The sequence below is a fragment of the Barbus barbus genome (assembly GCF_936440315.1).
Source record: "Barbus barbus genome assembly, chromosome: 28".
NCBI lineage: Eukaryota > Metazoa > Chordata > Actinopteri > Cypriniformes > Cyprinidae > Barbus > Barbus barbus.
Window position 1 is genome coordinate 4,367,266 of NC_136756.1, and position 26,022 is coordinate 4,393,287.

Here is a 26,022-nt window from a genome sequence, read left to right on the forward strand (position 1 = left end):
GTGATCTGGATTGCTCAAACTAGCTGTTGTAAGCAGATCTTATCATGGTCACGACTCGCATAATCCAGCAGTTCTTCACTGGGTCTTATTTGCACTGTGGGGTTTGGCCTTCAGTTTCACAACTTCACAGCTGAGGGAAAAAAACAGGTTATGTAATTGCCATGATAAAACATTTTTTGGCAAAGCAACAGAGAATGATCTGAAAGATGATATCAGTTGGGTCTCTCAAACGGTGTTCATGGGAAATGATTAATAACTGGCCTAAAGCACTGATTGAATTAGAAAATAGCATGTGAGGAATTACAGCAAAAGCACTTCCCAGAACTGTGAGCAGAAGAGCAGTTACAGCTTAGGTCACTTAAGTCAGACTGTGTTATGCTGATAGTAGCAGTGGATATGCATGATCACTCTGAGCTGCTGGATTGATGATTTCTGGGTAACGGCTCGGTGCTGTGGTTTGCTGCAGGTGCTGCCTCACGATGAACTGACAGAGAGCAGGAAGTCCCACAGACACAGTCACAGGAAGAAGGTGTTACCTGAGATCTACCTGACACGCCTGCTCTCCACGAAGGTAACGCTCGACTCTGCTGTCTGTGCGATGCTCTGCAGATACAAACACTCACAAGATTCCAGAGCAATAACAGTAAGCATCAGTGCAGAATACCCTACTGTCCTCCTAAAGACTCGAAGGGTTGAGAAATGAGAAAAGGTTACTTTCACAATTCTTCTCCAGTCCCCACTCAGCACTCGATGAAACCGTAACATCCACTCAGAATGAGCTTTACTGCCAAATACACGGCAAACAGAAGCTTCCGGAATATAACAACAAGACACAAGCTATGTTTCCATCCAAAGATTAAAATTAAACGTATGCACAAAACTGCAATATCGCATAAAACATTTGAGAATAAAGCAGTTTCCATCCAATGAGAACGAAATAGTCACTTCCTGATAAACTGGCACTAAATATCACTAAGAAAACTAGAAGAAGCCACTAAATATAATAATTTTCACATGAAAATTACTTGCACCTTGAGCAGATGAAACACAATAAATGCAGTCATTGCTTTCGGAGGTGGATGGTGCTGTTTGGGAACGCAGTTGCGTAAGACAATTATACAGAAACACTTTGACGACAGACTTTGCTCAGGCTTTTCAGAACGACCAAAACAACACATAGATGCTGTGAACAAAATCAGTCCGCTGCTAGGCAAGTTATCCCATCTCATAGCGCAAAGTCACTTGAGTTTTTCAATGCGCATGATGGAATTTATTCGGTAAATCTGTTTCCATCTTAGTTATTGGATAAAAAGTTTATCCCACTCAGTTGTGCGCATAAGTTTTTTTATGCGCATTTTTAGAATTTATACTCATCTTGGCGTTTCCATCCAGCGGTTTTTTTTATGCAATATTCCAAAATGCAGATAAAAATAGATGGATGGAAACATAGCTACAGGCAGTAGAGGTAGAATGAAAATGTGATAAATGATAAAAAAGGTAAAACAAAAATACAGTACACTGCTATGTCTGGATATATGGCTCTGTGCAGAAGAGATGTCCCTGTCTCACAGTCTGAAGCAGGAACACAGGGGTAATTTAGTGCAGAAGTCACCCATGTCTAAAGATAGATCTCTCGTCTGTCCAGATGCAGCAGGATATAACGCAATCTCTACCGCATCAGCGTTTGCTCAGTCCGGCCACATGATCATGACATCGCAAACATGAGCTCATCAACACACTGCATGGTTCAGTAGATGTTGGGTAAAGATCATGAAGACAAATGATGATGGATTATGTGAATGTGTTTGTCTTGCACAGGGAACCCTGCAGAAGTTCCTGGACGATCTGTTTCAAGCCATCCTCAGCATTCCTCCAGAGAGACCACCGCTAGCTATCAAATACTTCTTTGACTTTCTAGAAGAACAGGCGGACAAGCGCGGCATAACTGACCCTGACACGTTACACATCTGGAAGACCAACAGGTATGGATACACTGAACCATGAGCCGTTTTAAACTTCCCGCTGTCATTCTGCACAGTCCATCGCTTCATGTTTCATGGAAATGTAATAACTTGCTCCACTGCTGTCAATTAATTGCTGATCACTAAGGTCGCTTACTGTTCAAGTCCTTGCAACCAAATGCTTGTCAGGCAGAGGCACTTTTAACCTTCCATTCAGATCCCTGTGGACAGCGCATTAAAGAACTTAAAGGGGTTTGCTGTTGACTACAGTGATCTACAGTGAGAATGATACGAGCTTCTCTGTGTGTCTCTCTGCAGTTTGCCTCTGCGCTTCTGGGTCAATATCCTGAAGAACCCTCAGTTTGTCTTTGATATCGATAAGACGGATCACATGGACGCGTGTCTGTCTGTCATCGCTCAGGCTTTCATTGACGCCTGCTCACTCTCTGACCTACAGCTGGGCAAAGTAAGAACACACACACACACACACACACACACATGTTGGGTTTCCATGATTTATGGGTTCATTCCATAGGCATAACATTTTTTTCTACTGTACAAACTGTATTGTCTGTCCTCTTTAACCCTACACCTAAACCTAGCCCTCACACACAACTACAGGCACTCAAAACACTTCATTCTGTGACTTTTATAAGCTTGTTTCCTCATGGGAACAAAAAATGTCCCCACATAGTCTAAAAAATCTACTGGTATTACTATCCGTGTGGGGATAATTGGTCGTCAAAATGTAAGGAATACCAATACACACACACACACACAAACACAAGCACATCTAATCACACTTTCTGTGTGTTTCTGTATGGCTGAATGAATATAAACATGTTTCTGGAAATGGCAGCATTCATCACAGGAGCTTCTCTTCATGTGACATCAGAAGAATAAAGTGAAGTAAACTCTTTAAATGAGCAGTGCAAGAGAATGAGGGAATGACCTGTGTGGTCAGATTCCCTCGTACTGTAGTTTCTGCCATTCATGTCTGAAGGTGTAGTCACCTTTTTGAGCAAAAACAGGTCCATTGTGTATTGTCACGTATGAAGCACAGCTCACACAGAAGTCACTTTCAAACCAAGCAGCTATCTGGTGGTCAGCGCAGCAAATTCATGTGACCTGAAACCCTCATTAAACCTGCATGGGGAAGCTTTTCGCCCTCATGCTGATCCAATAGGAATCACACAGATTCTATCGCATGCTGAATTTTGAGGTGTGAGCGCTTTTAAGGATTAAACCTGACAGGAAGTAGAGAGGAGAAATGTAGAGAAAAGGTCACATACATTTTCAGCTCAACCAGTCATCTAGTCTGAACTAAAAAAAGATTGCAGCAGGTTTGATTTGTATACATTTGCTGATAGTTAAGCATGCAGATGATACATCTCTAACTGATCTTAAAAGAGTCTTGATCATTAATGACACATTATAATCTCCCCCATCACAAACAAAACACTGGAAATCAGCGGAGCAAATCAAACAGCGTCGTACACATTCTGCATCTGATCGATTGCTTTCTTTATTACAGGATTCTCCCACCAATAAGCTGCTGTATGCCAAAGAGATCCCAGAGTATAAGAAGAGAGTGCAGTGTTACTACAAGCAGATTCAAGAGATGGCGCCGCTGAGTGAGCAGGAGATGAATGCTCACCTGGCCGAGGAGTCGCGGGTGAGCCGAGCGCACACTTCTGATTACCAGATGAGATAAACAATCACACAGTTGAGATTTGCTTTGTAGTATTGCATATATCGCTTTATGTGAGTGTACTGTATGCAAGATTGGATATACTTATAGTAGCTGTACACGTTCATAATTATTCATTCAAATCACTGCATTATATGCCAGAATGCAAAAATATCAAGTTCATATGAAATGTATACATTTGTATACTTACAAAGAATTTCTGAATGCTTTTTGCTATAGAGATACAGGAATGAGTTCAACACTAACCTGGCCGTAATGGAAGTCTACAAGTATGCCAAGAGATATCGCAATCAGGTGAGTCCTTCCTCCTGCCGTCTGTCCTCACATCTGCGGTGGCGTACTGTCCTGAGTGTGTGTGAGTGTGTGTAAGCGTGTGAGTGTGTAAGCGTATCTGAGTGTGAGCGTGTAAGCGTGTGTGAATGTGTGTGAGCGTGTGAGTGTGAGTGCAAGCATGTGTGAGTGTGTGTGAGCATGTGTTAGTGTAAACTTGTGTGTGTAAGTGTAAGAGTGAGCATATGTGAGTGTAAGCGTGTGTAAGAGTGAGTGTGTGTGAGCATGTGTGAGTATGTGTGAGTGTGTGTGAGCGTGTGTGAGCATATGTGAGCCTATGTGTGTGTGTGAGCATGTGTGAGTGTGCATGTGTGTGTATAAGCATGTCTGAGCGTGTGTGAGCATGTGTGAGTGTTAGCATGTCTGAGCGTGTGTGAGCATGTGTGAGTGTGTGTGAGCATGTGTGAGTGTAAGCATGTGTGAGTATGAGTGTGTGTGAGCATATGTGAGTATATGTGCGAGTGTAAGCATGTGTGTGTGTAAGCATGTGTGAGTGTAAGCATGTCTTAGCGTATGTGAGCATGTGTGTCTGAGCGTGTGTGAGCATGTGTGAGTGTAAGCATGTGTGAGTATGAGTGTGTGTGAGCATATGTGAGCATATGTGCAAGTGTAAGCATGTGTGTGTGAGCATGTGTGAGTGTGTGTGAGCATGTGTGAGTGTAAGCATGTGTGAGCATGTGTGTAAGCATGTGTGAGCGTGTGAGAGCATGTGTGAGCATGTTTGAGTGTAAGCATGTGTGAGTATGAGTGTGTGTGAGCATATGTGAGCGTGTGTGAGCATATGTGCGAGTGTAAGCATGTGTGAGTGTGTGTGAGCATGTGTGAGTGTGTGTGAGCATGTGTGAGTGTGTGTGATCATGTGTGAGCATGTGTGAGTGTAAGCATGTGTGAGCATGTGTGAGTGTAAGCATGTGTGAGCGTGTGAGAGCATGTGTGAGTGTGTGTGAGCATGTGTGAGTGTAAGCATGTGTGAGCATGTGTGTAAGCATGTGTGAGCGTGTGAGAGCATGTGTGAGCATGTTTGAGTGTAAGCATGTGTGAGTATGAGTGTGTGTGAGCATATGTGAGCGTGTGTGAGCATATGTGCGAGTGTAAGCATGTGTGAGTGTGAGTGTGTGTGAGCATGTGTGAGTGTGTGTGATCATGTGTGAGCATGTGTGAGTGTAAGCATGTGTGAGCATGTGTGAGTGTAAGCATGTGTGATCATGTGTGAGCATGTGTGAGTGTAAGCATGTGTGAGCATGTGTGAGCGTGTGAGAGCATGTGTGAGTGTGTGTGAGCATGTGTGAGTGTGTGTGATCATGTGTGAGCATGTGTGAGTGTAAGCATGTGTGAGCGTGTGAGCATGTGTGAGTGTAAGCATGTGTGAGTGTGTGTGTGTAAGAGTGAGCGTGTGAGTGGAAAGCGTGTGAGCGTGTGCGTTTCCGGCTCAGCGAGGAAAAACTGGTGGGTTCTTTTTTTGCTCTTATTGTCGGGCAATATTCATCCGAATCCAGGCCCAGAGAGGGTGCAGCTTCAAACTCCAGATGAATTCAAGTCAAGCAACGGATTACGTTTTTTTCATCTTAATGTACGCACTCTGGTAAATAAAATGAACTTGATAAGAATATGGGCCGATTCAACAAATTCCGATATTATTGTTCTCTCTGAGACATGGTTAAATAAATCAGTGCCGAATTCCATGGCACTTATTGAGGGATTTCATCGTTTTAGATCGGACCGTACAAAAAAAGGTGGTGGAGTTGCAGTTTATGTTAAGTCTAAACTAAACTGCACTTGTATTATTTCCATCAGCAAACCAAAATGCTTTGAACTTCTTGCAATTATATTACTTTTTAAAAATGGACCTGATATCGTCGTTGTGGGATGTTATCGCCCACCATCGGCATCAAGTGAAGCTATCGCTTCATTAATGGACTTTCTTAACGAGTGGACGAAATCAGAATTGATTTTCTTGGGGATTTAAATTGGGACTGGTCATAACATATGTCTGATCCATTCAGGGGCATTTGTGACTCTCTTTGTTTGGAGCCACTTATAAATCTGCCTACCCGGTTAAATCAGAAAGATCCAGCTAAATCCACTCTACTTGATGTAATTTTAACAAATGCTCCTCAGAGATTTACTGCAGTTGGAGTGTTTTGTAATGATGTCAGTGATCACCGTGCAATATATGTTTGAGAAATTGCAGGATTCCAAAGGGTAAATCACGTTTTATTTTCAAACGACAATTTAAATATTTTAATGAACAAGCTTTTTTGCAAGATATTTATAATAGTGATTTGCGCTTTGTTTTACAAATACCTGATGTTGACTTAGCATGAGAGTATTTTAGATCAACTTTTTTAGCTTTATGTGATAAACATGCACCTTATAAAAGATTTAGAATAAGTAATAGAGATAATCGATGGTTTAATGAGTCAATATCTTAACTTTTTTTAAAAAAGAGATGTTGCGTGGGCTTTAGCTAAGAAAACAAATAATCAATTGGACTGGGTTAATTACAGAACAATAAGAAATAATTGTACTAAATTGGTAAAAAACTCGTGATTATTATTTAAACATGTTAAATGAAAATTTGAATGATCCAAAGTTTTGGAAGTTTCTGGTTCAAAAACTTTTACCAGTCTGCCTGATTATTTGAAATTAAATAAGTGCGTAATTAGAGGAAACGAAAATATTGCGAATGCTTTTAATAGTCATTTTATCTCTGCTGGTTTATCTAAGGATTTAAAAAATTTAAAAGAACAAATTATAAAAACATCTAACATAGGTGCTATGGAAACCACATCATGTCTTTCGCCTTTACTCCAATTTTAGATATACAAGTTTATAAAGCATTATTAAATTCAGATTGTAAAAAATCAGCAGGGTTTGATAAAATAGAACCTTATTTTTTAAAAATTGCTGCAGCATTGATAACAGAGCCCCTCTCTTTTATTTTTAATTTAAGTTTAACCTCAAATGCTATTCCTCGTGCATGGAAATCAGCTATAGTTCTCCCTTGTTAAAAGGTGGCGACCCATCTGAATTAGATAATTATCGCCCAATTTCAAGGTTACCGGTGATGGCAAAAGTCTTTGAATCCTTTATAAATGAACAAGTAAAACAATTTTTAACTGAAAATGAAATTTTACATAAATTTCAGTCAGGCTTCAGATCCGGTCACAGTACTATAACAGCAGTCATATCGGTCATAAATTATAAATTGCTTGGATAGTAAACAGTATTGTGCAGCTTTATTTGTAGATCTTACCAAAGCATTTGACTCTGTAGATCATAGTTATGTTGCAAAAACTCAGGTGTGTGGGTTTTAGTGAGATGTCTTTAAGTTGGTTCTATAATTATTTATTAGACAGGACTCAATGTGAGTTAAAAATTATAAAAGGTGTCCCACAGGGATCCATCTTAGCACCCATTTTATTTTCAATATATATTAATGATTTGGGATGTGGGATAACCCCAGCTAAAATTCATTTGTACGCTGATGACACTGTTATTTATACAGTAGCACGTTCCTTGGACCAATCTATATATATTTTGCAAGAATCGTTTAGAACATTGCAAGTTTCATTGTCAAATTTAAAATTGGTATTAAATTCTAATAAAAGAAAATATATGCTTTTTACCAGACATGGCATTAAATCAGATTACTCTATTTTAAGTTTAGAGGGGGAGAGTATAGAAAGAGTTAGTTGTTATAAATATTTGGGTATATGGCTGGATGAAAAGCTGAGTTTTCAGGTACATATTGAAAATCTATTAAAAAAGCTTAGGCCAAAATTAGGTTTTTTGTATCGTTTAAAGAAATGTTTTCCCTTTGAAGCAAGGAAGAGAATTATACAAGGTTGTTTTGTTTCAGTGCTGGATTATGGTGATGTGATTTATATGCATGCAAGTTCTTCTATTTTAAAAAAGTCGGATTATGTATACCATGCTGCATTACGATTTGTGACGTGTGCTTCTTCTCACACTCATCATTGTACCTTGTATGAATTAGTGGGTTGGTCCTCTTTGTTTCAGAGGAGAAAAATACACTTGTTGTTTACAGCTAAGGCCTTGTTAGGTAAATTACCCTCTTATATATGTAGTCTTCTATCTTATTATACTTGTCATTATAGTACAAGATCGACTGATAGATTGCTTTTACATGTTCCTAGAGTTTACACAGAGTTTGGCAAAACTGCTTTCTCTTTTTATGCTCCTTTCTTATGGAATGAGACACAGAGTATTTTAATGTTGGAAAAACTTCCTTCGCTGAATACCTTTAAAAGTGTTTTATGGTCTAACTGTAAGGAAACGTGTAAATGTTTTAATTAAGAAATTAGTTTTTTTTTGTGTGTGTACGAGTTTGAATGTATATGTATACTGTTTTGTGTGAAACTTTTTGTGCTGCCATTTTGGCCAGGACTCCCTGGAAGAAGAGATTTGATATCTCAGTGGGACTATCCTGGTAAAATAAAGGAAATAATAATAATGTGTGAGTGTGTGTGTGTGTGTGTGTGTGTGAGCGTGTGTGAGTGTGTGAGAGCGTGTGTGAGCATGCCGGCAGCAGGATGCAGATGCCCCGGACCGATGTGAAGGTATATTCTTGAGCCGTGATTGAGCTCATTTCTGCTGACAGCTGTGCTCTGAATAGGGCTCATTTGACATGAAAGTGCAATCGCATGGGGGTTTACAAAACAATGCTGATTATTGTAAATGTGCCAAGCACTGCACGAGTGTGAAGGAGCCGGGTTGTGTTTGGATTCTCTTTCTTTCTTGGAAGTCAGAGAACTGTGAGAACTTTTTTAGCATTTCCAACTTCATTCCATTTCAGACATAAAGGTGAAGTACGCAGTTCCTGCCTAATGTCATCTAGCGGAACTACAAAAATAAAGCATATTTTCAAACAACCTTTCACTCATCACATCTTTATGTTGACTCTTATCCTTAGAGTATCTTACCATTTTATCTGGGGCTTGACAGTGAAGAGCTAACATGAGTTTATCCTGCCTGTCAAGAAGAAACTTTAAAAAAAAAAAGAAAGTTTGTCGGCTCGATTGAATCTCAAATGTTCCATCAAATTCCCCAAATCCAGTCTGTTACAGTAGCCATGCCCCAAACTCAGTGGTCACGCCCCAAATCCAGCCTGATACAGTAGCCACGTCCCAAATGCAACAATCTACAGTGGCCACGCCCCAGACTCAGTCTTTTACAGTAGCCACGCCCCAAACCCAGTCTGCTACAGTAGCCATGCCCAAATCCAGCCTGAGACAGTGGCCAAACCCCAAACTCATTGGCCACACACCAAATACAGTCTGTTATAGTAGCCACACCCCTGTATTTTAAAGCAATTTTAAACTAGAATATAGAAATGATTTTGTGATCTTTGGCTGTGATTAGTGCATCTCTGATGACTTAATGATTTACTTAATAAAAGTGACATCTTGAAAAAAAATTTAGTGTCAGCCCTATGTTACAAAATGTTCCATTAATGTGTTCAGTGAAAACAGTGTGAACAGACTCACAGAGACTCAAGCATGTTCGAATCCTGTCATAGGGGAAGTCGTGGCCTAATGGTTAGAGAGTCGGCCTTGTAATCCAAAAGTTGCAGGTTCGAGTCTCCGGCCGGCAGGAATTGTAGGTGGGGGGAGTGAATGTCCAGCGCTCTCTCCACCCTCAATACCACGACTCAGGTGCCCTTGAGCAAGGCACCGAACCCCCAACTGCTCCCCGGGCGCCGCAGCATAAATGCTGCCCACTGCTCTGGGTGTATGTTCACGGTGTGTGTGTGTGTTCACTGCTGTGTGTGTGTGTTCACTGCTGTGTGTGTGCACGTTGGATGGGTCAAATGCAGAGCACGAATTCCGAGTATGGGTCACCATACTTGGCTGAATGTCACTTCACTCACTCATAGTCCCATCTCCTCTAGTAACTGAATACCTTTGGAAAAGACATATAAACAAAGTATATCTTGATGTGTGTGTGTCTCAGGTGGTGAGCGCGCTGGACTCAAGCCCGACGGCTCGACGTACTCAGCTGCAGCACAAGTTTGAGCAGGTCATTGCGCTGATGGAAGACAACATCTACGAGTGCAGCAGTGAGGCTTGAGCCCACATTCTTTCCCCTGACCGTCACCTCAAAGGACAGAAGCCCTGACGTCCATATCTGATCAAAACTGTCCCACATTTACTGAATCAATATGGATAATCAAGCGAAGAATGAGGGGGAAACGTCTATAATGTTTCACCGCTTGTTCTTGCGGAGTTTGTTGGTTTTTGTTTGCTATAGTATTCAACTATTGACTTTGAACTAGGAGTTGGTTTAATTAATTGTGGACTCCAGGGTCCTGAGGCCCTGCGGTCATGTGACGCACTGACCCCACACTCGGGGAGAGCCAATTATGCACTGGATCATACAAGACCTTCTCCATAGCAATATTTATAGCTGTATGATGATTTCAGTGTTATGTGAATAACGTTTCTGATGGGATATTTGTGCCTGCGCTGTTCAACAGCAGTCCATTTTAATTCCGCGAGGCCTTGGACTTCGTCACTATATGATAAACATATAATAGGCTTGAATGAGACTGTTGCATTTGTATTCATTATTTTTATTTGAAGGGTTTCGGTCTTTCTTGAATAGGTCCAAACCAAAGCGTGTGCATAATTTTTGTAGATATTCTGCTGGAAATGTTGAATTTTTTTGGAGAAAGAGGGAAATTTTTATCAATAAAGACAAACTTTACTAAAACATTGTGCAACGTTCCCAGCTCTCTTTGTCACATCCACGCACATTTCAGTAAACATTTTTTGTTATACATGATCCTTTATTTCTGCTTTGCCTCAACATTTTGTAATCTGCAGGCAAATTCATGTCTTTGCACATTTACATATTCAATCATAATTCTTCGACAGACAACGTTTACATCTAAACGTTCAGAGAATTGTTCTGCTGGGTGTGTGGTGAATCTCCTGAGGTCTCCTCTAGCTTCAGCACTCAGTCTCATGTCTTATCAACATCAAACTTTATAAAGAAACAGCACATGGACTCAAAAGGTTAACCGGTAAAAACCAAAACTTTACAAAATCGTAACTGACCATAGCTAAATAGTCATCTAACAGCTGGAGTCTCAGGCAAAAGCAATGGAGCAGCTGTTGAGATAAAACCATAGAGATGCCATCAAGTTACTAAACACATGTAAATACACAATCACAAGCAGTACAAACATAGACTATAACTATAGAGATCTGAGGCCTCATTTATAAAGCGTGTGTACGCTCAGATTTGATCTAAAGAGTGTGTGTGTACGTTTAAATCCACACCAGCGCTCATTTTTATAAAAACGGTCTTTGACGTAGAAGAGTTCTATGAATCGCACGTACACATATCTGAGAAATGATCGTAAGATCAAATTTAGGATGGTTTCAGTGCAACATTTTATAAATGAGGCCCCAGGTTGGCCAGTTTTTACAAAACATGTAAGATTCAAGGACAGAAATGAGTAAAGTAGTAGATGTAGTTGTTGGCTAGATGAGCGGAAGCCGAGTAGATGTGGAGTGACATTTGGCCTGTCGGAGGCTGCTGGGTGGTTTTTTCCAGCTGTCGGTCAGGCGGGAGCCACCTGTCTGGACGAGACCACTGAGGACTGAGTCTTACTGGAGGCTGTCATGCTGGTCTCCTCCTCACCAAACGGGTTCTTTCCACAGCAGACCGTAGTGAGCATGCAGTTCCTGAACTGGACCAATGTAAACACATTCAGGATTATACGTCAGACGTCAGTTCCAGCCCTGCTTCAACAAACCTGCCTGCTGTAGCTACTCTGTTAGGTAAAATGGTAAGTAATAAGGCTATGAAGTTGAACTATTCGTGTATTAGCCATTAGCCTGCAAGCTTATTAGATGTCACATGACTTTTGATCATTTGGTAAGAACATGCAATAAAAATGTTGAGATCCACCCTACAACTTGTGACAGGCACAGCCATAATGTTCCCTCTTTTAGATTTTAATAATCAGTTTAGCCGGTTACTCTTAGTAGCTATACTGAAACTGTGACGGGCATGCAGTTTGTAATTTGGTGGATGGCACAGTGCTGTCTGCTCTCCTTCTCTTCAGTGTTGTTCATAATGTATGAGTGAGTTATTGAATTATTCACTCAAACCTTTTATTCAAAAACACTGATTCGTTCAGGAATGAAAGAGCACTTCTGTGTGTTGCTTGAATACTCACAACGGTTCGTTCTGCCGTGTCTTTCTTTAGAACTGTTCCATAGAACTGTTTTTAGTTAGTATACCTAGTACATGATTTAGAACGGTCTCACCTGTCTGTTGAGTATGATGTAGATGACAGGGTTGTAAAGCGCTGCACTCTTAGCAAAGAAAGCAGGTATCGTCATGACTACAGGACCAAACTCGGTCCCCTGATTAGCAAAGATGTACCAGGCCACGCTGGCATACGGCACCCAGCACACTAAGAATGCGATCACCATGATAACCACCATACGTGTCACTTCCCGTTCGGCCCTCTGGGTCGTCTCTGATTCCTGCTGCTGAGCAGCGGCCTGACGACAGAAAACACACGACAGAAAACAATGAGCACAATATGTGCTGTTCGTGGTCCTGGATGCTGATTGGTTCAGTGGTCCAGCGGTGTTGACAATATAGCTGCTCATCACTGCACAACTCTAGAGGTCAGCTATTAACCTGACATGTCAGGAAGTAGATCATGTGTTCTTTGTGCAGTAACTGCTTTAAAAAGCACTAAGTCTGTGCTTATTGGTTATATCTGAATTGTTCATTTAAAGGGATAGTTCACTCAAAAAGGAAAATTCTGCATTTTTTTGTCCATACAGTGGCCTGCTAACCAAAACTGTCTGGTTACCAACATTCTTCACAATATCTTCTGTGTTCTACAGAAAACAGAAATGCATGTGTGTGTGTGTGTGTGTGTGTGTGTCTTACCGCACGGACAGTGCAGAGAAGGCGACTGTAGCAGAAGAAGATGATGAGCAGTGGGATGGAGAAGTGAAGGATGAACATGTAGATAACAAACGAGGTGTTGTTGATCTCAGGTTTGGGAGTGTAGTAATCTATTCCACAGGAGCACTGCATTCCCTCTGGAATATACCTGCACACAGTCACATGACCAACAAACCTCCAGTCAGGACATCAGCATCAGTTCATGAGCTCATTGTCCTGTCACTGACTGCTCAGCTTCACACTTCACTGTTGTGGGGAATTCATTTGACAGATGAGTGGATAAAGCTGTGTGTTTTGCTGAAGACTGTGATGGGGTACCTGGACCAGCCCAGCAGGGGCGGCACGCAGCAGGTGAGGGCCATGACCCAGGTGAAGCCCACTCCCACGATGGCGTGCTTCTCTCCGAAACGAAACGTTGTCATTGGCTTACACACCACAATATAACGCTCGACAGCCAAAACCACCAGAGACCACAGCGCGATCTCACCTGACAAACACAGAGAAGCTCTCCATCACTTCAGTTCCACACTTGGTCTCCTCCTAGTCCACTTTAGAGATGGCAGAGAGGATATTTACATTTGAAGATGATATAAGCAGGTGAGATTTGCTATATTATACATATCACACAAAGCAATATGTACGTGTCGGTTATACATATAATAGTTGTGAGGTTAGTAATTCAAGTTTTGCAGTGATATTGGGGATTATGAAATCTGTATGGTTCTGGTTTCAATGTTTCAGTGTCATGATTTCAGTCAGAATGCAGAATTACTACAAACTTATGTAAGTGTGTGTGTGTGTGTGTGTGTGTATATATATATATATATATATATATATATATATATATATATATATGAATGACAGGATTTCTTTCCCTTTAAGAAACTGTAGGTGCAAGAACATTCCAAGTCATGCATGAATTGAGGATGTCACCAGCTAAGATGGTGTCCCTCCTCATATGTTATCAGGCTAGTCAACTGTTCGAGGTTGAGCTGCCTCCCCAAGATGTTGGGATCTATTAGGCAGGTGGCTCACTTTGTTGCCAAGTCTAGACAGTGGCATCAAGTGTGAGTAGCTCCCTTAATAAGCTGTCTTTAGTGCCGAGGATAGATAGGCCTCCTCTTGCTCTAGAGGGCCATCATGCTGAGGCCACCACTCTCTAGAGCTCTGCCTAGATAGCAGTAATGAGTTTTGTATGGCTCTCTGTGAGCCTCCTTGGAAAGCTGTCCTGACCATCGGATGTAGCTAGGCTTCCCCTCGCTATAGAGAGTCATCCTGCTGAGGCCTCTGCTTTCTAGAGCACCACTGGGATAACACTTTGAGTCTGTAAGCCTCCTTGGAAAGTCATCCCAAGTGTAGGGCGTAGTTAGAACTCCTCTCACTTTAGAGAGTCATTATGCAGAGGCCTCCATCCATAAACCTCACCCAGGCAATAGTGCCAATTTTGTAGGCTCTCTGTGAGCCTCCTTGATAGCTATCCTTAGCTTAGGGCATATGTGGACCTCTTGCTTTTAGAGAGTTGTCATGTTGAGGCCTTGGTCCTCACAGCACAAGTAGGCAGAAGTGCCAAGTTGTGAGGCTCTTTGTGATTCTCCTTGGTCACTGCCTTTAATTCTAGAGGATTCCTAAGTCACCTCTCGCTATAGAGAGTCGTCCTTTTAAGGCTTTCACTCCCTGGAGCTGCAACTAACTAGCAATTCTGAGTTGTTAGGCTTTCTGACGTTACCAGACCTTTGAGCACACCCGGTAAGGAAGGGAGGAAGGTGTAAAAGCCAGGACTTTCCTTGCATAGGGTGTAAAGCTTAGGGAGAGGCCATAGGGAATACTGTCAGTTCTGATGGTGCAGACCTAATAGGGGATTGCTGACTCCGGCAGCTAAGACCGTTGCATGCTTATTTGAGTGCATGTCACAGCCGATCTGCATGGCATAGTGAGTATTTGTTCCCCATAGAGGTCTTCTCAGATGCAGTGCGAGTTCCACTTGAAAGGGAAGGTCTCAGTTATGCATGTAACCATGGTTCCCTGAGAGGGGTCTGCCTGTTTATGTCTCCTTCAGACAAAGAAGTTGATGACATACGCATTCTTCTCTGACTGCACAGTACAAATAAAGTGTCAGTAATTAAGAAAATGTTCCTACACTGATTGAACTGTAAGATTAGACTAATCCAGGATTAAACTGGGAGATGCTGCTTTACGAAACAACAACAACAAAAGGTGTGAAGTCATAATCTCTCATAAAAATGACTAACACATTTGGATGGTTAATTTATTATTTTTATATTTATTGTTACTCTTACTGTAAAAACACTGTAAAACAATGATTTTAACCCTAACTCTAAAGACAATACAGCAAATACTACCCTAGTGAAAAATAAATATACTTAACATCAAATAAATGTATTTCAAATACATTTAAGTATATTACAAAATGCATTTACATATTTATGTACTTAATAAAATGTCCTGTAGTTGTACTTTTAGTATACTAAACTGGTATACAAGAAAATCTGCTAAATTGGAACAAAATGTTGTGCTTAATGCACTTTAATTGTGTGGAAGTAGCGCTGAAGTACAATTAAATATATGCTTATTATATTTGATTGTGCTAAAGTGGAACTATTGCTAGTATACGTCAGCTACACTTTAAGTATTTAGCATTTAAAGATCGATATTATTCAAAGATCATACAATCCTCATTAAAAGTGACATTAAAACACATTTTAGACTTGTGCATTGTGCACAAGTATATATAATAAAAATATCTAATTTAATCTATATTTTTATATCAGTAAGTTTTGAGTTATCTGTCAGTAAATATATTAATAGATTTTAACTATACTTAGTATGAAATAAATCTTTTTTTTTAATATATATATATATATATATATATATTTATTTAATTTTTTTTAACTATGGTACCTACATGTATACTTAGTTTTTGCATTATAGTAATGAGACTTGGTTGAAATGTGGATTATGATCTTGATAATATTATCACAATGCAAAATCCAAAAGAAAACAACTATATATACATATTTAACATTTTAAGGTCTAAAGAAATCTAACTTAAAATTTGTATTACTATACATTTGGAGGTAATACATTAATACACCTGTTATATTTAGAAAACAGTACTAACTACAAAAATAAATAAATGGATGATAAATAAAAACACTAAAAGAGAAGACATTAAGATTTGCATGAAAAATGTGAAACAAAATTTTCATGAAAATAATGCAAAAAAATAGGCTGTTTTTGAGTGAAAGGTGATCATGAAATATTTTTGTGAGAATCACCCAAATTTGACACCAGTCTTTATTACCACAGCAATACCCACACTATCTGATGAATGTAGCAGTGTTTGTCTGCAGAGGTGAAGCACTCACCGCCCAGCGTGGCAAAGAAGCCTTCGATGTTGCAGCCGGTGACCCCCAGGACAAAGTAGCCGTGCAGGGCGGTGTAGAGGGTGACGGTGAAGCCGCCCACCACCATGAACAGGTCGGCTACGGCCAGATTGAGCAGGATGTAGTTGAGCGGCATGCGCAGCTTCTTGTGCTGCACGGTGACGTAGAGCGTGAGGAAGTTGACGGGGAAGGTGGTGCTGATGAGGAAGAGCATGTACGCCGCCAGCAGAGAGTACTTCCAGGGCTCGGCCAGGTAGTACTGAGGCTCCTCAAACGGGCTGCGCACCAAACCTGTTTTGTTGGACATGGGCACGTAGAAGTTCGGACCTTCCGTTCCATTCATGTTTGGTTCACCGGTCAAGGGTCAAAATAGAGAAAGCAGACAGACGAGCTAAAGACAGTGAAACTTCTCCTCAGCAGAAAGCGACTGAGAGCGAGATCTGCTCCGCGGGACGCGAGCGCCTCTCTTATATGCCCCCCATGTGCTTAGATTAAGCACAGATGAGAGATTACAGTGAGGTGCTGCAATTTGGAGGCATGGAGTTACAGGCAGATTGGGGTCAGAGAGGCCTGATAATCCACAAGGTTAAACGGCCGTAGGACAACAGCAACAGAAACCAACCCCGTAACTTAATGAATATGTCTCTATAAGGGCCAATTCACAAATCCACAAGCATTTGGGCTCTATTTGGTCAGTGTTTTGTTTCCCAACATATGAAATCCATGTGCATGTCTGTTGGTGTTTGTTGTTTCATGGGTCTTTATCCAGAACTAGACCTCAGACAGCTGCTCTGATGAAGCCCAGCCACACACACTTCAACTTTATAACACATGATTACTTACACAATGACAAAAACAATAACAATTAGTACTGCTGAAATAATGCTGGATGGAAATAGAGAGCTAAAGTTCAGTGTGGGATAGAGTTCATTTCTTAACCATCATACAGTAACGTTTCAGAGGGATGACAACCTGTTACCTGCTCAGGTTTGAGCTACTGGTTTCCCACTGATGATGTCACTTCCTAAAGGAGGAGGAAACTGGCTTTTGTTAGTTGGGGCAGTTGTGGCCTAATGGATAGAGTTGGAATTGTAACCCGAAGGTTGTGGGTTCGAGTCTCAGGTCCGGCAGGGATTGCAGGCGGGGGAGTGAATAACCAGCACTCTCTCCATCTTCAATACCACGACTGAGGTGAGACCCTTGAGCAAGGCAACCCCCAATCAGTTACATCACTGTGCTTTTGGGCCTGATCCTTCTCACTGTTATCATTATTTGTGTGTAAATGTATGTCTCTAATTTAATGTTACCTATGTGTTTACAATGGGTTTTTTTTACCATGCAAATAATGCCATTTGAATCTGACTGTGGGAGATGGACTAGCCATTCGTTACAGAAGACAAGCAGTGTATGGATGATGGGAATATGAAAATGTTCTGCGTATTACTCACTTGTATGACAAAACTGGTATTGAGAGTGATGGTCACTCATGACGTCAAACACAAAATGTTAAGTGGATCAGATTTGGAATTTTTTTATTTATGTTCTGATTGCAAATAACACACTGCTATTACAAATGGAAATGTAATAGTGTTTTTCTATCTCTTAAAAAATCTGTTTAAAAATCTATTTACTTAGTTTTTTTACCGGTTTCATAAATGTGGACATCCCCAAAAGGAGGTTTTGTCAGGTTTAGCTAATTTCTTGGTACAAATGTGTCTCCAGAATAAGATAAGACTCTCACACAGACTGGACTTCTGTGGTCTTTCTAGTGCTTATGGTTGGCATCAGTTACACATTTTTTGTTGATGTTTCTAGTATCTCACCAGCTGTGTCTTGATGACCTCAAATAACACCTGAGCTTTACAGCAGCCACTTTTACAGGCAAAAATCACACACACCTACATGAAGCAATCAACACAAACACTTCAGCTCTACTGGCAGGAAAACATTACAACAATAAATGTTAGAGATGTAAATATTACTCTTTATTCTTTATTTATATTGTCTGAATCCAAGCAAACATGTTGAAGTGGACCGAGCCGTGCATGTGTGTGTGTGTGTGTGCGTTTATGTGTGTGTGTGTGTGTGTGCGTTTATGTGTGTTTGTTTGCAAGTGTGTGTTTATGTGTGTGTGTGTGTGATAAGGTGCATGTATGTCCTCACATGTACAAACGCTGTAATCAGCTTTAGCAGCTGATCCGGCTGATCCTATCAGAGCGCGGCGCTGAGCTGGCATTTACTGACGCGTTTCTAGCTGATCCTACTGACACAGGTGAAGTGATGGTCTGGCGCTAGCTGTGCTAGCTGGGCTCGTCGATGGGTCTGCGGCAGTACGGACAGCAGTTGTGTTGAAGAACCAGCAGCTCGTAGTCCTCACTGTGAAACATCTGTGAAACACACAGCACAGTCCAGTCAGACACCAGCAGCAGAGAGAGCCGAGCGCGTGATCCGAGCATGTTTACCTGGAAGCAAGAGGGGCACATGGTGATGCTGACGTCCGGCAGCAGAGAGCGGTAGTACTGCCAGCTGAGCGGTTTGGGCCAACGCTTGATCAGAACATCTCGTCTGGACATGGACCTCAGCACAGCACGATTCACCATCACCGGCACGAACGCACGGCCGCCCTGCTGTGAACACCAGCACAACACACTCACACACACATCTCACACAGCACTTCAGTGACCAGGAAACCCTCTCACCTCAAAGCTGAGTTTAGCTGTGAACGGGTCGTCCTCGGGGTCTTCAGTCCCATCATCCAGCCTCAGACACTGGGATTCTGACACACAGACACACAAACACACACACAGACAGACATACACACACACACACACAGACAGACATACACACACACACACACACACACACAAACACAAACACGCAGACAGACACGCGAACACAGACACACACACACAGACAGACAGACAGACACGCACAGACACACACAGACAGACAGACAGACAGACACACACACACACAGACACACACACAAAGACAGACACGCACAGACAGACACGCAGACACGCGAACACAGACACAGACAGACAGACACACACACAGACAGACACGCAGACAGACACGCGAACACAGACAGACACGCGAACACAGACACAGACAGACAGACAGACACACAGACACACACACACACACAGAGACACACACACACACACACACACACACACACACACACAGACACGCAGACAGACACGCACAGACACGCAGACAGACACGCGAACACAGACAGCCAGACACACACACACACACACACACACACACACACACACAGACAGACACGCGAACACAGACACACACACACACACACACACACACACAGACAGACAGACAGACAGACAGACAGACAGACAGACAGGCGAACACAGACACAGACACACAGACAGACAGACAGACAGACAGACAGGCAAACACAGACACAGACACACAGACAGACAGACAGACAGACAGACAGACAGACACACACACACACACAGACAGACAGAGTTAAGCACACTGCACTGTATGTCCTCTGGCTGCTCTGTTTGATTTCAGTGATCAGCAGCCCAGAGAGCCCAAACATGGTAGGACACGCTTCTTAGTTTAGGTTCTAGGTCTCTAATCAAACATACACTTTCACTAATATCTAACATCAGGGGTGGTTCTAGGGCAAGTGGCCAAGACACAATGTATGTATCAGAATACACGGGAAACACTTCAAATAAAATACAAGCTATGTTGAAAAGCTGAATTTTGCTAAGTGGCTTAATTTTTTTTTCAAAGTGACAAGTATAATTAATTATAATTTACACTTACAACCTGCATGATAAATTATTAGGGCCTATGAGATTAATGTTTTAAATGAGTGCAGAAATATGAAATCGTTGAAAAAATAGAATGATACTTTTAAAAATGAGACTAAAATTGCCAGTAGGTGGCAGCAAGCCACTGTCTAGATGACAGTTAAGTCGTTTATTCAATCGATTCATTCAAAACAGCTGATTAATACAGGAACAAAGTAAGAAACTGTTTTCATGAATGGGTCAGTGAATCGCTGATTCAAAAAATTCATGCAACATGGCTTTGCTTAGAACCATTTTCGCAAAATAGAGCAAACATATTTTCTCTACTATATCACTTAGTATTAGCTTATTGTTCATTGAATTTTGTTGTCTGATACTTATAAAAGTCTGCCACAGACTATTCTAAATGCTAACCAATCAGTTCATATAATCGCTCTAAATGTGTGAGTCCTAGAGAGTCTGCGCATATAATACATGACTAAAAATCTATATTTGTTGTTATACAGTAACAATGAACTAATTCTGAAAGATGGTGAGATCAGCATTATGAATTCATACAGCAAGCAACAGATATCTGAAGCAGTTGCATTTTGCTGTTGAAGTGCTGGTTTAATAAAAATGATTGCATGCAAACTCAGTCTTGAAGCGCACAAGACACGGTAATAAAAACATTTGCTTAGCCCACCCTTAGAATGTGCCTCAATCTAGACAACATGGTTTTCCAGCAAAGGTTTTCTGTGATGTTCTTGAACTCTTTTAAGAACATTATTCAGATTCATATTAAATGACTGTATGCTGGCCATTGGCTTGAAAATGGTCATTGAACAGTTCTGTACACAGAAGCGCATCTGAATTTGACACACAACTGGCTCCAATTAGTCCACAATCTCCCCAGTATTTCCTCTGCGTGTGAATGGATATGTAGTGTGAATGTGAATAAGTGTGACGCTACCGCTGCTGCTTATCTCCTGCCAGCTGCTGTTTCTCTCCACACGAGGCACTTCCAGGTCAATGAGAGACACAGCCTCCTCATCGGAGATATCCTCCTCCAGATAGAACTCCACCAGCGGCAGAACCTCTGAACACACAACAGGTCTGAACTCTAACACTGATCGGCTGAAATTCATGAGGCATTACCACAGTACTGTGTCGATGATACGCCAGTTTCATGTAAAGATGAAAAACCAATGCCAAGATACTGGCTGACTGTCTTCATTCTCCAGAAACACACTACTGAAGTGGCTTATGGTTTCTGAGTCTGGAGATGATTTGACTAACACTGTGGTGAGGTTTGCAAACAAGATACACAGATTAGTGCAAACTACTGAAAAGATATGAAGCAAATCTTTCTGCAAGACATATAGGCAGAGTAAGTGTAAGATGATTTATTTAAAATTTCATATGATTTTTGGCCATTTCATTAGTTTGTGCAGTCACCGATGCAACAATACTTCAATCTGCTTCACATTTGACGTAAACACACTATATGGACAATAGTACTGAGACACCTTTTCAGGTGTTTCAATCAGAACCACTGTAATGGGTGTAAAATCAAGCACTAGCCATGCAGTTTTTACAAACGTGTGAAAACAATGGCTTTGCTGATTCCAGAGCTTCCACTGGTAATAATATCAGGACAGAAACAGTGCATGAGCTTCATGAAAGGGTTTCCGTGTCTGAGCAGCTGCGTGAAGTCTCACATCTCCGAGCGTGGGATGGACTGGAGTAAAGCAGCAGATACTGGACTCTGGAGCAGAGGAACCCTGATCTGTGGAGCCACCAATCACACAGACTGACGGGCGAGTCCGGGTTTGATGGATGCCAACTCCATAGTAACATCAAGAACACTGGGTTTTTTTCTAGGCTTGATTGTGTTTATGGGGTGCAGTCTAACATGTGTTAATGCTTCGTTTAAAAAAAAAAAAGCAGTGTTTTTCCCATAATTTACCTTTATTCTACAATAATGTTTTTGTTATCCTACAAAAACAGCTCGTAAGAACTACAAAGAGCTTCCTCCCGGGTCGGTGACATCACAAACCCTGAAATGTACATAAACCCCACCCCCGGGAACATGCAACAACCCCGCCCCCCTTTGTCACCGACCCGGGAGGAAGCTCTTTGTAGTTCTTACGAGCTGTTTTTGTAGGCATTAATCTGCCATAATTTAAAAAGACGATCATTCCATTTGCATTGAACTTTCAGCATCATAACTTTTGCAGATATTGTTTATGCTCAAACAGCAACATTACACACTAACTAACTAACGTTACAAAAAAAAAAAATCACAATCAACCACCCCTTTAAAGTCTCTGCTGATGTAACGGTCAGGTTTCCCAGTACTGTTGTCCAGATAGAGTACATCAACATGCTGCAAAGACACATCACCACTTCATTACTGACAGCCTTGACCTGATTTGTTGATGCATTACATGTTAATGGTACTGAATGTCAAAAAGCTTTTACTAAATGTTAATCTGCATAGGCTGAAGATGATCTGAAGAAGCTGTAGAATGAATCTAAAAGAAACCAGCAGGTGTGTAGAACATGGTGTTTGAACACACGCTAAAGGCTTGAATACACGACATGGCTTGTTTAAAGGAACAAAACCATGCATTCCTGATTTTTCAGCAACTAATGCAGATGATGCCCAGTTTCTGATTGACAGGTGCGTGAGGCACTCACCATAAGAGGAGGCAGAGTATATGAAGGGCTGTCTGCAGTTGATGCAGGAGTTGCCCTGGTTATTCAGCAGCGGGTTGTTGGTGGAGCAGCGGTAACACATCGGGATCAAGTCCTGCAGGAAACACAGCCAGTGAGCAACAGGCATGCATCTGAGAAGAGCTGTAAGACAGGCCCGAGTCACACACCTCGCTGTCACGGTAGGGTTTGGAGCGCACCGTCAGGCAGCTGAGCTCCATGCTGTCCTGATAGCGGGACGGGATCTTCAGGCCCTGCAGCTTCTCAAAGGCGTGCCGTGCTACTTTATACGCTCCCAGGAGTTTACTCTGCTTCGCCAGAGCGTACAGCGTGTCCCTGATCCACAAGTCAAGGACCCAACAACAAGCACACTGCAGCACAAGCCATCTTATTCTTCAGCAGCCACAAATTCAGCACAGCCATGATCAGTGACAAAAATTATGTCAGGAATGATGACAAGGAAATCTTTTAAAAGTGTTATATTGGAATTCACATCTGCTTTAGGTATGCTTCCAGTATAAGTGTTAAATGTAAAGCAAAAGCCAAAATTACCAATCTGTCACACTTAAATGATCCAAACACATCTCTGTGGCAAAACAAACGAAAGGGCATTAAAGGTTGTACTGGTTGTTGTTTTCATGTAGTTACACTGAAAGGAGGCAGGTGCCTTCAAGCATCAAAAAGAAGGCAAAAGCACCATAAAAGTCTGATGTAATCCTTCTGAATTCATGCAACACCTTTGTGTGAGCTAAAGGATGAAACAAAACAGTGTGTCTGTGACATTTGATAATACTGCTGATGTACAGTAGATGTCTGGCCAGCTTTGTGAGCAGAGCCGGTGAGCCATGAGAGGTGCTGCTCCTGCTTCACACACACTCACGAGTCACAACACATCCACCGTCCTTTTGAAGAGAGTTACCTGTGTGTTTGAGTACAGTATGTAGAGACAGATCAGATCATACACATACTTCCAGTGTTTGGATATTCTCTCTCTCTCACACACACACACACACACGGCAATGGTCACATCTCACATGAACTCTGTCAACACTTCAGCCCAACTCAACTCTAATTTGTGTCCCTGGACCACAAAACCAGTCTTAAGTGTCAATTTTTGGAAATTGAGATTTATGCATCATCTGAAGCTGAATAAATCATCTTTCCATTGATGTATGGTTTGTTAGGATAGGGCAATATTTGTCTGAGATACAACTATTTGAAAATCTGGAATCTGAGGGAGCAAAAAAATCTAAATATTGAGAAAATCACCTTTAAAGTTGTTCAAATTAAGTTCTTAGCAATGCATATTACTAATCAAAAATAACGTTTTGATATATTTACGGTAGGAAATTTACTAAATATCTTCATGGAACATGATCTTTACTTAATTTATTTTTGGCATAAAAGAAAAATGGTCACATATATGATGCCCGAGAGTGTGTGCAGCGAGTGAAGGATACACTTTGGAGATGCCCACAGGAACTTCTCTAGTCAGGTTGTGGAAGAGAAAGCGGGAGATGTTGAAGAGAATCTCTGGCATGTTGGAGCTGAAGGGCTCTGACTGAAAAACACAAACATGAAGAATGAATCAGAGCGCAGTATCAGTGGTCTCTGATATATTCACATGTATCTCAGCGGCCCCAGTTTTGAAACACATGTTCTACATGTATAAGTGTCATGCACTGGACGTCTCTCGAGTTCTTAAAGCAGCAGACATTGGGGTTTCCCTTTTAAAGACATACTCACCTTACACTATCCAGAGAAACCAACGTTTTATTATTTTCATCTGGAATATAATGCAAGGAATGCAACAAGTGATTTATCATAAGATGGCAATAAACACGAGAAGAGTCTGTTGAACAAGGTTTCAGTCATCATTCAAAATAGGAAAAGCTTGGACAGGAAGAGATAAAGAATATTACGAGAGAATAGAATAGAATAGAATTTGTGTTATTTATGAGGAGGTTATTAAACAGGTAACACTTTATTTTGATAGTCCACTTGAGACAGTCTACTAACTACAAGTAACTTTTTAACTACATGCCAACTACATGTCTACTAACTCTCAGAGTGGATTGTTAGGGTAGGTTTAGGGTTAGTAAAAAAAAATCATTAATACAGTAAGAGTCACTGCACGTATTTTATTCATTAATATTAACTGTAGTTTGCCTTATTCTCAATAGTCCCTTCAGTGATAAAGACTGAGCTGTAGGTCACAGACGTGCTCTCGTGTCATGTTTCGGAGTTCAGTGACGCTGGCAGCTTCTGTAATGTACTGGATCTCACATTTCTATATTAATTATTTCTCAAGGCCCCTGACATGGAGATGAGCAGCTGATATTACTCATGAACAGCAGCTAACGTCTCGTACTTACCATGTAGCGATGGACAGAATGATAGACGTGATACAGCTCAGCCAAGTGCTGGAAACTGTGAAACTTCTTCAGCATCTCCTCCTTCTTCTCAGAGTTATCTAGAGAAGATATACATTCACATTCTTCCAAACATATCTCAGTGGCTTTATCAAGCATCTCAGACCTTTTCTTTTCATCAAAGTAAAGCAAAGAATCCAGCATGAGCTCATAGAGACCTCTGGCGATGTCGAGGCACTGCATGGACAGCATCCAGTAGTAGTACGAGGCATCATTAAACCTGCTCTCCACCACGGCATTATGGGTAAGCTGCTCCAGCACTCGCACGGCCTCCGCCTGCCGCCCGGCTTTGTGGAAGGCTGAACAATATCAAAAGGGTGCCATCAAATGACCAGCTTCAAAAACGAGAATAATACATGACACTATACATGTGTGAATGAGTTTAGTATTGTGCCTGATCAGAGCCACACAAGAGCCAAATTGAGAATCTGAACTGAAACTGATTGTATAACATAAACAATAACTGAGAACACTTATACTTCTATGCTTTTGAGCAGGGGAATATTTCTTCCTCAAAGCCAAAAGCTAGTTAAAATATTTTGTCCTGCAGTCTGATCCACCAATCAGTAAAGATGCTTTTCCCATGGAAGCAGAATTCACAGCAATTGTTGAACACTCCAAGAGTTAAGAATGACACACATACACACACACACACACACGCACGCACGCACACGCACACACTCATGTTGGTTTTTGTGGTTTATGGGGACTCTCCATAGGCGTAATGGTTTTTAT

General features: G+C 41.4%; 3 protein-coding genes across 3 annotated transcripts in view; 1 reads left to right on the forward strand and 2 right to left on the reverse strand.

Annotated features, from left to right (window-relative positions):
• LOC306848229 (plexin-D1-like) overlaps positions 1–10,742 on the forward strand; it is a 64,764-nt gene extending 54,022 nt beyond the window's left edge. The window contains exons 31-36 of the mRNA XM_079382646.1: positions 467–571; positions 1,819–1,982; positions 2,280–2,427; positions 3,496–3,636; positions 3,892–3,966; positions 9,979–10,742. Coding sequence (XP_079238772.1) covers positions 467–571; positions 1,819–1,982; positions 2,280–2,427; positions 3,496–3,636; positions 3,892–3,966; positions 9,979–10,095 — 750 coding nt within the window. The 3' untranslated portion in view covers positions 10,096–10,742. The remainder of the gene's footprint in view (positions 1–466; positions 572–1,818; positions 1,983–2,279; positions 2,428–3,495; positions 3,637–3,891; positions 3,967–9,978) is intronic.
• Positions 10,743–10,801: 59 nt separating this feature from the next.
• LOC306848743 (rhodopsin-like) lies at positions 10,802–16,805 on the reverse strand. The gene is made up of 5 exons (XM_079383485.1): positions 16,350–16,805; positions 13,282–13,450; positions 12,946–13,111; positions 12,306–12,545; positions 10,802–11,722 (listed from the first exon to the last, which is right to left on the reverse strand). The coding sequence occupies exons 1-5, from the start codon at positions 16,708–16,710 to the stop codon at positions 11,594–11,596; spliced, it is 1,065 nt and encodes a 354-aa protein (XP_079239611.1). The 5' UTR covers positions 16,711–16,805; the 3' UTR covers positions 10,802–11,593.
• Positions 16,806–17,875: 1,070 nt separating this feature from the next.
• ift122 (intraflagellar transport 122 homolog (Chlamydomonas)) overlaps positions 17,876–26,022 on the reverse strand; it is a 48,491-nt gene continuing 40,344 nt past the window's right edge. The window contains exons 21-29 of the mRNA XM_079382856.1: positions 25,446–25,586; positions 25,231–25,328; positions 24,316–24,416; positions 23,026–23,191; positions 22,841–22,952; positions 21,111–21,236; positions 19,067–19,143; positions 18,830–18,994; positions 17,876–18,754 (exon numbers count right to left, since the gene is read on the reverse strand). Coding sequence (XP_079238982.1) covers positions 18,668–18,754; positions 18,830–18,994; positions 19,067–19,143; positions 21,111–21,236; positions 22,841–22,952; positions 23,026–23,191; positions 24,316–24,416; positions 25,231–25,328; positions 25,446–25,586 — 1,073 coding nt within the window. The 3' untranslated portion in view covers positions 17,876–18,667. The remainder of the gene's footprint in view (positions 18,755–18,829; positions 18,995–19,066; positions 19,144–21,110; positions 21,237–22,840; positions 22,953–23,025; positions 23,192–24,315; positions 24,417–25,230; positions 25,329–25,445; positions 25,587–26,022) is intronic.